The 11,859-nt window shown below is 36.9% G+C and overlaps 1 protein-coding gene and 1 long non-coding RNA gene across 4 annotated transcripts in view; both read right to left on the bottom strand.

Moving 5' to 3' along the window:
• LCLAT1 (lysocardiolipin acyltransferase 1) overlaps positions 1 to 11,859 on the bottom strand; it is a 194,886-nt gene that overhangs the window by 75,087 nt on the left and 107,940 nt on the right. For all 3 annotated transcript variants that reach the window (XM_024118510.3, XM_055089096.1, XM_055089097.1), the window contains one exon: positions 6,688 to 6,804. In XM_024118510.3, coding sequence (XP_023974278.1) covers positions 6,688 to 6,804 — 117 coding nt within the window. The remainder of the gene's footprint in view (positions 1 to 6,687; positions 6,805 to 11,859) is intronic.
• The window catches only part of LOC114487359 (uncharacterized), a 4,421-nt gene continuing 602 nt past the window's right edge, over positions 8,041 to 11,859 (bottom strand). Inside the window, exons 2-3 of the long non-coding RNA XR_003682397.1 lie at positions 10,534 to 10,694; positions 8,041 to 8,121 (exon numbers count right to left, since the gene is read on the bottom strand). This is a non-coding gene — a long non-coding RNA (uncharacterized lncRNA). The remainder of the gene's footprint in view (positions 8,122 to 10,533; positions 10,695 to 11,859) is intronic.

The following is an 11,859-nucleotide window of genomic DNA, read 5'->3' as shown; positions in this document are numbered from 1 at the left end:
GCGTCCGGAGCCTGTGCTCCGCAACGGGAGAGGCCACAACAGAGGGAGGCCCGCTTACCACAAAAAAAAAAAAAAAAAAAAAAAAAAAAAAAAAAAAGCAGCAGAGATGATAATGACTATAACTAAATTTTGGTGCATTAAGTTACAATTTTTAAATTGTATGATAAATTTCTTAAAGCTGTATAACTAAAAATCAAAACCAGAACACTTTCTCAGGTAAAACCTTCTTTTCTCTAAGTTAGCAACTTCCTTTGGGTTTGGGTTAATCTTAGTACTGAAAAAGGTTATATAATCACATATTGAAATGTCCTGTGATTAGAGGTACATATGAAATAAAATCTTCCATGACAGATACTGATCAGTGTAATATACATTGCTCTGGGAAGATGGTAGGACACTGTGCTTATCTTTTCAGACAAAAGAAAATATTAAACTCAACTAATACTGATTTAGTCTCTATTATGGGCAGGACAATCCATATCCTTAAGAAGGTTATGATCTAGTAAAAGTGTAAGAGCAAGTACAAAAATGATGGAAATCAAGGAGCTCAGGGAAAACTTTTTACCATTATTATTACAAGAACAACACATCTGTTTAATGTTATATAATGGGTGTTATATTTCAGGTTAAATAAGTGTGTGTTTTCTAAATGTTCTTAATCTCGGTGAAATATATTCTAAAGAGACGCTCAGAAACTACTTGCTTTGCTTTGCATTTTCTCTTATTCAGTGCTTTCTGTTAGGACTTCTTATCCTTAACTTCTTGATGTCTTGAATTTCTCATCTGCCTGAACTTGTGCTATTAATATCAGAAATAGTGAATTCAGTTACATGCATGAGTGAGCAGTAAAGATGTTACCTAATGATAATTGGGTTTTTTAAATGTAATTTTTATTTTATATTAGAGTTTAGTTGATTTACAATGTTGTGTTAGCTTCAAGTGTAGAGCAAAGTGATTCAGTTATACATATATCCATTCTTTGGATATATATATCCAATGGATACATATATCCGTTCTTTTTCAGGTTCTTTTCCCATATAGGTTGTTACACATTATTGAGTAGAGTTCCCTGTGCTATATAGTAGGTCCTTGTTAATTATCTATTTTATATATAGTAGTGTGTATGTGTTAATCCCAACCTCCTAATTTATCCCTCCCCCACCCCACTTTCCCCTTTGGTAACCATAAGTTTGTTTTTGAAATCTGTGAGTCGTCTTCTGTTTTGTAAATAAGTTAATGTGTATCAATTAAGTCCATCTGGTCTAATGTATCATTTAAGGCCAGTTTTCTTACTGATTTTCTGTCTGATCTGTCCATTGATGTAAGTGGGGTGTTAAAGTCCCCCACTATTATTGTGTTACTGTTGATTTCTCCTTTTATGGCTGTTAGTATTTGCCTTACATACCGAGGTACTCCTATGTTGGGTGCATATATACTTATAATTGTTATATCTTCTTCTCAGATTGATCCCTTGTTCATTATGTAGTGTCCTTCCTAGTCTCATGTAACAGTCTTTATTTTAAAGTCTATTTTATCTGATATGAGTATTGCTACTCCAGCTTTCATTTGATTTCCATTTGCATGGAATACCTTTTTCCATCCCCTCACTTTCAATCTGTATGTGTCCCTAGATCTAAAGTGGATCTCTTGTGGACAGCATATATATGGGTCTTGTTTTTATATCCATTCAGCCAGACTATGTCTTTTGGTTGGAGGATTTAATCCATTTACATTTTAGGTAATTATCGATATGTATGTTCTTAATGCCCTCTTGTTAATTGTTCTGGATTTGTTTTCTTTTTTTGGGGGGTGGTTTTTCTTCCCTTCCTCTTTTGTCTTCTTTTGTGATTTGATGACTATCTTTAGTGTTGTCTTTGGGTGCTTTTTCTTTTTTGTGTGTGTATCTATTATAGATTTTTGGTTTGCGGCTCCCATGAGGTTTTGATATAGCAGTCTATATATATATATATATATATATATATATACACACAGACACGTATATGTAAATACATATATATATACACACACACATATATGTATATATATATACACACACACACACATATATATGTGTGTGTGTGTGTGTGTATACACACGATTTTTTTTTAAGCTACTGGTCTCTAATTTCAAATGCATTTCCAACATCCTGCACTTATACTCTCCTCTTCTCACAGTTGCTGGTTTTGATATCATATTTGTGTGTGGATGATTTCCTATCTTTACTATATGTTTGCCTTTACCAGTGAGCTTTCTCATTTGTAATTTTGTTTGTAGTTGTGTTCTTTTCTTTTCCGGCTAGAGAGGTTCCTTTAGCATTTGTTGCAAAGGTGGTCTGGTGGTGCTGAATTCTCTTAGCTTTTGCTTGTCTGTAAAGCTTTTGATTTCTCTGTCAAATCTGAATGACAGCCTTGCTGAGTAGCGTATCCTTGGTTGTAGGTTCTTCCCTTTCATCACTTAAAATATTGTATATCATACCACTCCCTTCTGGCCTGCAGAGTTTCTGCTAAAAAATCAGTTGATAACCTTATGGCAGTTCCCTTGTCTGTTATTTATTGCTTTTCTCTTGTTGCTTTTAATATTTTTTTCTTTGTCTTTAATTTTTGTCAGTTTGATTACTATGAGTCTTGGCATGTTCCTCCTTGGGTTTATCCTGTATGGGCTCTCTGTGCTTCCTGGACTCAGGTGACTGTTTCCTTTCCCAAGTTAGGGAAGTTTTCAGTTATTATCTCTTCAAATATTTTCTCAGGCCCTTTCTCTCTCTCTTCTCCTTCTGGGACCCCTATAATGTGAATGTTGATGTGTTTAATGTTGTCCCAGAGGTCTCTGAGACTGTCCTCATTCTTTTTTCTTTATTCTGTTCCGCAGCAGTGGTTTCCACCAATCTGTCCTCCAGCTCACTTATTCATTCTTCTGCCTCATTTATTCTGCTATCGATTCCATCTAGTGTATTTTTCATTTCAGTTATTATATTGTTAATCTCTGTTTGTTCTTTAAAGCTTCTAGCTCTTTATTAAACATTTTTGTATCCTCTGTGTGCTGTGCCTCCATTCTTTTTTCTGAGCTCTCAGATCCTCTTTACTGTCATTACACTGAATTCTTTGTCAGGTAGATTGCCTATCTCCACTTCACTTGGTTGTTCTTCTGGGGTTTTATCTTAGTCCTTCGTCTGGAACATGTTTCTCTGCCGCCTCATTTTGTCTAACTTTTCTGTGTTTGTGGTCTCCATTCCTCAGGCTGCAAGACTGTAATTCTTCTTGGTTCTGGTTTCTGCCCCTGGTGAGTGAGGTTAGTCCAGGGGCTTGTGCATGCTTTCCTGGCGTGTAGAACTGGGTCTTGTCCCTCTGGAGGGCAGGGCCATGTCAAGGGGTATGTTTACAGGTGGCTGTTGGCTCAGGACAACTTTAGGCAGCCTGTCTCCTGATGGGTGGGGCTCACCCTGTTGGTTGTTTGGCCTGTGGCATCCAATCACTGGAGCTTGCAGGCTGTTGGGTGGGGCCAGGTCTCAGTGCCAAAATGGCAACCTCCAGGAGAACTCATGCTGATGAGTATTCCCTGGGGCATCCACCATCAGTGTCCTTGCCCACAGTGAGCCACAGCCAACCCCCTGTCTCCCCAGGAGACCCTCGAAGACCCACAGGTAGGTCTGGCCCAGGCTCTTATGGAGTCACCGCTTTGCCCTGGTCCCTGTGCACATGAAACCTTGTGTGTGCCCTCAAGGAGTGGAGTCTCTGTTTCCCCCAGTCCTGTGGAGCTCCTGCACTCAAGCCCCGCTGGCTTTCAAAGCCAAATGCTCCGGGGGCTCCTCCTCCTGATGCCATACCCCAGGCTGGGGAGCCTGACATAGGGCTCCCAACTCTCACTCCTGTAGGAGAACCTCTGTGATATAATTGTTTTCCAGCTTGTGGGTCACCCACCTGGTGGGTAATGGGATTTCATTATATCATGAAAGCACCCCTCCTACCATCTTGTTGTGGCTTCTTCTTTGTCTTTGCGTGTAGAATATCTTTTTTGGTAGGTCTGAGTCTTTTTTGTTGATGGTTGTTCAGCAGTTAGTTATGATTTTGGTGTTTTAGTGAGAGGAGGTGAGCTCAAGTCCTTCCATTCTGCCATCTTGTCCTCATACATTTCCTCGGTAATTGGTTTTAATATGTGGTCTCCAGGCTTCCATTGGAATATTTATTTATAATGGCCATTTGTTTTAAGAGCAAGCTTCCTTTTCACTTAATTGATAAACAAAAGCAGACCCCAGAAAAGATCAGGAAGTTGCGCTGGGCCCTTTCTGAGTCTTAGATTTCTTTCCTAAAATGATACTCTGACTAGATGACTGTGCCTGCTCTCCCTGTCATCTCAGGCAGCATCATAACCACTTCTCTTGTGACTCCCATCCCTCCATGATCTGGCCATTTAGCCTCTTCTTTCTTTTAAAATATTTTCCTTGAAGAAAACCATCCAGCTCACTATTATTACAAAGGTGCTTTAACTAAAATCACACTATAAATATACGAGGCATCATATTACAGTAGAAAGAACACAGGCTATTCAGTCAGACAAACCACGTTCCAGTAACTTTGAGCTGATTATTCAATTTCTGCTTCAGTTTTGCTCTACAAGTTAAATACTGGTAACTACCAGGACAGTTGTTGTGAGGGTTGACTGACCTTACACATACAGAACACTTAGCATAATGCCTAGTACTTAGTAAATGCTCAGTAAACGTTAACTGCTGTTACTATTATAATTATTGTCATCATACTTCTTGTTTCTATTATTATCATAGTGTATAGGACCCATTCTACTTTTCTAACTGAAGTAAATGGAATCATCTAACTGTTTTTTTAGCTGAAGCAAATGGAGTCATCTGTGTCTCTTTCTTTACTGATACAGAGAAGGGGGAAAAATCAGTTGCCACTTCTGGCAGGAAAAATGACATACTGTGGTTGTTGACTAGTACTCTGAGTGATGACTAAGTAATACATGTTCCCCAAAGTTATAAATCAGTTTGCTACTAAAATATTTTCCAGATTTCAGAACAGAGAGCTCTGTAGTTATATCCTCATCCACTATAAAATAATCTCTCAACTATCCTGCCTGCAATTAAAAAGATCTTTATTAGCAAAAGATGTGTTCCAACAGCATGTTCCATGATGTCAGAAATACTTTTAAAGTAATCATTAAATACTATAAAATATCAGATTGTTAGAAAATAAAAAACATATTGTTGAATGAGAAGGGAGAGTCTAAACTGAATGCCACAGTAAGTGGTACCACGTTTTGGGGAAGAAAAACAAAAAGCAGCAGCATCCCTGTCTTAGTGTCTTGGTACCCCCCTGTCCTATTCCATAGGCATAAAGAACTGTGTTCTCCATGAGCTTCTATGGGTAGATGGACACTCACTATTCATACACAATATGACCATAAAGCCCATGTTTCCATTTCATGTTAGTTATAACCACCGAATTCCAAAAGCAAGCCAAACTAACAGGGACAATATTTTTAGCTTACTATGTGAACTAACAGTAATGTGATTTTGGATTGACTATGCATTTCTTTTATATCATGAGTACTTAGTTGTAAAGATGCTTCGTTTTGGCAGGGTTCACTAAATGAGGTTATACTTTACATCTTAAAGTACATTAAACCCTAAGGGAACAATAGTGATGCCAATTAGGGTAAGAAGTAAGAACTTTATACCTTTTCTTATATAATGTTTCAAGGCCTTTCATGTTAGGCACAAGCAGTTTTATGACAACAAAACAATTATCAAATGAAGGTGATAATTTGTCACAGATGTCACCTTTATACAATATGGCTTGCTAGAAATCAGAGTGGAGAGCAGAAATATGCCAACAAGATTTTTCTTCTGCTAGGTGACTCTGGGCTTTGACTTGTTCTTGTAAAATTAATAACACTTCAGCATGTTTCTGAATAGTTCCTTTTTCATATATATCCATATGTCTGTTATCCATTTGTATATACATGTGTGTATGAATATATACATATTTACATATGCAGCTATAACAAAATGTCCAATTGGTTTTTTTTTTTTTTAATAAAAATATCAAAATGTAAACATTTAAATGGGTGTGACATGGTCAGTGCGATCACCTTGGCTCCAGATGCCCTTCAACAGACACGGCTCTAGAGGACATGGGGGTGGGGAGGGGGTAGTGTGAGCCACAAAGTAGGAAGCAGAAGAATGAGGTTCCATCTGTGAGCTATGGAAATTTACGAACGACCCTAGATGCCACTTCTATTTAACAACAAAATAGAGGTAGCAGTACTTGCCTTCCTACGAACCAGAATCATTTGTTGCAGTGAGTGGAATAATGAATGTAAAAATATTTTTTAAGCTATAAATAACTATAAGTGATAAGATACTTTCAAGACAGTTTTGCTGCTTTGAGAAGCATTTAAAAATGGAACGATAGTCTAACTGTATGTATTATTTTCTGTCTATTCCAAAAAAGGAGAAAAAATGTTTTGTTTTTGACAAAGATTCTTTTATATTTCTAAAGAATACATAATAAAACATTTTAGTGCATGGGGTCAAGTTAGCATAAAAATACAGTATCTCATTTCTTGAGACAAAGTATGAAAAAGTGCTTTGTAAATTCGACAGAGTTATATGTGAAGTTTAGCAATTTCTGCCACTTATATAAAAAAGTACACTTTGAGATGGGTGCTTACCTTCTCTTAGACGGTCTACTACAAAAGTAAAGCCTGTAGTTCTTGGATGTAAGACATATTCATATTTCTGAAGTCCATTCTTTTCAGCAAATTCATTACTTCGAGCCGTGCTATTTTCTAAACAAAACAATAGGCCATTAGAAGCCATAAAATAAAGGAAGATAAGTGAGGTAAGGAAATGGTGCAGAATTTCTTTGATAAAAATGACAGTTAATGTTTCTGTAATTAATATAACATACTGAATCACATGATAAGATAGAAATACTTTAGTAAATCCCTAACAAAGATCCCAGAGTTACCTACTTATTGGAATTTCGGAAATTTTATAATAAGGTATTAATAGATGTTTTATAACAGTTTATAAATTCATATTCAAATCCTTAAAATTCTTTAAGAGATTTCATAAAATAGTCAATATACAATGAAAACTGAAATACAAATAAAATACTAATAACTAAAATTTTCATAAAATAGTCGTTACATAATAAAAATTGAAATACTAAAATATAAAGATGAAATAAAGTAAAACTAAAATAGTAATAAAACATAAGGATCTAGACATCCAGAAGAAATAACTAACAATTTGCCAAATATATCAGATCAACATTTTTTTAACCCAATAATTTAGGGCTTCAGTGCAAAGTGAAATATCTGCCTTGCTCAGGCACAGAGCACACTAATATTACTAACCAACACCACTCCACGACAGAATGGGCACATGATTAGCACACCATGTACAAACATCTGAACATGGTTTGGCTGAATATAGTTACTGAGTCAAGTATATGTTCCAATTGTTGGCAAAAACTTCTTTTTCCATTCCATGAGGTAACTTTATAAGTTCCAAGAAGAACCAAACCCATTATTCAGCAATTATATTTGGAAAAAGTAAAGTGTTCAGAAAATTGGCCTTAGCTGCTGGGGGAGATCATGAAATACCTTCTGATGACAGCAGACGTTAGAACCTGCAATCCTCAGTGGCATCCTGAAATTTATAGACCATTCCAAGTCACCAGGAAAAAACCTATATGTAAAAATACTACTTTCCGAGGAGTAAATTTAAGACCACAGAATCCTCAAAATCTCAAAAAACTATAGATGGATTCCACGACACTAAAATATTCAAAGAACACTTCTATAAATTGAGTCAAAAAATTAAACAGATCTCCAGCAAGTCAAAAGTAAAAGCTCTAAAAAGAAAAGTAATAAGCTCCTCTCACATTCATTTGAGGGGAATATTCTGGGCATGGGACTACAGAACAGTATTTTATAGACAACTAGCAGGACCTTACATGGGATGGGGAATCCCAGAGACACCACAAAGAAGAGTAGTTAACTACTCTTCAGTTTGCTCTTCCAGTTGGTCACAGACTTGGGGGATCTGAAGACAAAACTGAACGCTGTTGAAGAATGTGAATACGGGTGGAGGTAGTTCTAAAAGGCACAACAAGCACAATGTGGGAAGTAAGAAATAATCACAGATCAGAGATGCAGATTTTCCCCTCCATCCCCACTTTATCTACCCAGCCCCAGACTGTGATTATTAGGACTGACAGACTAGCATCCCACTTTCTCACCACAACCTCCTATCTCGTTAGCCTGCTCCCTGTAACACTCCAATGCCAGCACGCCTACCACTCCAGTGAGACTACTGGCTGCTCGATGTTCTCAAACCAGCCAGGCATATTCCCACCTCAGTCTGTGCAATGGTTCTTCCCTGTATCCAGAATGCCTTCTACCCAGACATCTGCATGATTTTCTGCTTTGTTCATTTAGTCTCTCCTTAAATAAGAACTTAAGGGGCCTCCTCAAACCACCTTATATAAAACAGCACCCTATGTCCCCATCTTTTATTACTCTCTCTCCCTCTCTCTCTCTCTCCTTATCTTGCTTTTCTTTACAGCATTTATGAATACCAGACATATTTTTATTATTAGTTTTTAATCTGTTTTTCCTCATTAGAAAGTAAGCTTCATGAAAAGTCTCATGAAGAGACTTTTTTGTATATAAAGCTCCAGGCACTCATATATCTATTAAATGAATAAGTTTTACATACAAGGGTGTTTAATTGCATGTAATATTATATAATTGTTAAAACGTAGAAAAGCTTTCCTTTCTAAACCAGTAAAACAAAACAGAAAATCATAATATACCAACTGTGATGGTTAATTTTATGTGTCAAACTGACTAGGCCAAAGTACCCAGATATTGATCAAACATTATTCTAGATGTTTCTGTGAAGGTGTTTTTTGATGAGATTAATATTTAAATCAGTAGACTTTGAGTAAAGCAGACTATCCTGCATAATGTGGGTGGGCCTCATCCAATCAGCTGAAGGTCTTAAGAGAAAAAGACTAATCTCCTCAAGCAAAAAAGAATTCTGCCAGCAGACTGCCTTTGGACTCAAACTGCAACTCTTCCCTGGGGTCTCTCTCCCTCTCTCTCTCTCTACACACACACACACACACACACACACACACACACACACACACACACACACACGGTTCTGTTTTTCTGGACAACCTTGACTAATGATGTGAGAGAATACAATATTAAGTACAAAGAAAAGTGTAATTCTGGTTTTCCAATTTTAAAATTATGTGTATGTGTGCACATATATATGCCTATGGATGTGTGTATATATACGTGTATGTGTGTGTGCGCACGTGCATGTGTGACCAAATGACCCGAAAACAATGGAGCAAAATTAGAATAGTGCTGCTTTATGGGCAGTGGGATTAGAGTAATATTTGTGCTCCCTTCTATGTTTATAAATTTCCCCAAAATAACATATATTACTTGCATAAGCAAAAAGAAAAAGTTATAAACCACAGTAATATATGAAAATAGAATATAAAGTTACATTTAAACATACTAATTTGAAAATGTGCAAACAAGTTGAATTCACAACTTTAAAGAGGATTATAAAACATTCTCTTTGGGCTTAAAAACCCAACTTGAAAGTTAACTGTGGTAGCTAAAAACACCTTTGAGTTAACAGATACGTTTTCAAACCAAAGGTATTTTGCTAGCCTACTTTAAAAAAAAAATCATATCCCAACTCTACCTCGCAAATAGTCTGGCTTTTGCAAGTTGGCCTTAAAATGTAAATACTGTTTTAACTTTAAAAATATTCAACTACATCATGTAATAATGAGTACTCTGGACCCTGAAAATATTCAACTAGATGTTAAGTTCATCACCTAAAAAAGACACTTGAAAATACAGACTGAAAAGTTTTAAATATCTACTTTATAAACTCTGAAGGTCTAATATATGAACATTTTAATACTGATGTACCAAAGTAACAGCAACCCGTGAGCTTTTATCCCATTAGCTTTTAATTACTAAATAATTTCCACAGTTGCCACTCTTTAGTGTACAGTTTGGCATTCACAAAATCTATCATTTCAGTAAATGACTTTCTATAATACAGATATTTCAATACTCAAATTTAAGTATTATGCATTCTAAGGATTAAAAAATGTAAATATGGCTGGCTGTCCATTGAAATTTCCTAATGATAGTTCAGTTCTGGGAATCAATCAACTTACAACTTACAATATATTTTCAAGCTTAAACAATATGCAGCCAATATTACACTCAGTATTACCCTCTGTGACCCAACTACTATTAGAATTTTAACTATAAAAATCAAACATACTATACTGTAAGTATAATTTAGTACATATACTAGTATATAAAAATTGCCATGCTTCATTTAGCTCAGTTCCAATCTGTCATACATTAGTCAAAGATCTCTTCCTTGGTATTAATGGTAAATGTTTCCCAAAATACTTTAATTTCCCTATTAACATATTACAGTTTAGTCACCCATTCACTTACTTAAGTAGTTGTGTAATTTGTATTTTCCATCTTGCACTCTTTTTTGGGGTATTGGGTTCCATAAATTACTATGTCCACAGAGTGAATTAGATTGTTCATTTACTTGTTCTCCTCTTAGGTTCTAAGGGTTGCCCTTCTTGGTAGCTCTTAGTTGCCTCGATCTAGTATTGAGGATTTAGAAGACAAGTTCACAGGGATCTCTCTGTACTCTTTGTGAGTTTTAGATTTCAGTTCTAACCTGCTTCAGTCTGTCTTCCCTTGTACAGCAGACCTTTATACACTGGGTCCTTCTCAAATTCTGCTGTATTTTTCTTAAAGTAACCAGGGTATTAAAGCTTTTGAATTTTGCTCTTTTGAGTTGAAGGATTCTATAAAACTACTTCCTGTTGTAGCTTACTCCCTCCGCCACCAATATTCATCAACCAGAGCAGTTCTTCTCTCCGTCTTAAATCCTAGACTGCAATAGAAGGCTTCACCTGCAGAAATGACCTGTGGTTCAAAAACGATGTGAAGCCCACTGATTTAGTAAGAATGAAAGACTGCATTTTGTTTTTAATCTTTTAAAGAATTCCTTGAGATCCACTGGCATTCTTGGCCTGTGTAATTTGATATCTGGGAAGACAGAAAAGTCCTAGATATATTCTCCTGTGTCCCCTCTACAACTCAACGATGGCTGAATTTTCTTTAGGAAAAGGACAAGGCCTTTCCAGCTTATATTAGAGATAAGGCTTTAAAAATACCAGGAAAGGGGCTTCCCTGGTGGCGCAGTGGTTAAGAATCTGCCTGCCAGTGCAGGAGACACGGGTTCGAGCCCTGGTCCGGGAGGATCCCACAGGCTGCGGAACAACTAAACTCGTGTGCCACGACTGCTGAGCCCATGTGCCACAATTACTGAGGCCCGTGAGCCTGGAGCCCTGCTCCACAGCAAGAGAAGCCACCACAATAAGCATGCGCACCACAACAAAGAGTGGCCCACACTCTCCACAGCTAGAGAAGGCCCGCGCACACCAACGAAGACCCAATGCAGCCAAAAATAAGTAAAATAAATAAATTATTTTAATTTAAAAAAAAGGAAAAAGGCAAGATACTAACTTAAATCAACAAGTGAAATTGGTTACTATTAGATCCTTTCCTTTTTTTAAAAAAATTAATTAATTGATTTGGTTTTGGCTGTGTTGGGTCTTTGTTGCTGCGCACAGGCTTTCTCTAGCTGCAGTGAGCGGGGACTACTCTTCATTGCGGTGCACGGGCTTCTCTTTGCAGTGGCTTCTCTTGTGGAGCACGGGCTCTAGGCGTGCAGGCTTCAGTAGTTGTGGCACATGGGCT

The sequence above is a fragment of the Physeter macrocephalus genome, chromosome 12 (assembly GCF_002837175.3).
Source record: "Physeter macrocephalus isolate SW-GA chromosome 12, ASM283717v5, whole genome shotgun sequence".
In the NCBI taxonomy this organism is placed as follows: Eukaryota; Metazoa; Chordata; class Mammalia; order Artiodactyla; family Physeteridae; genus Physeter; species Physeter macrocephalus.
Note: the sequence above shows the minus strand (reverse complement) of the source record. Positions and strands in the feature narration are given on the sequence as shown.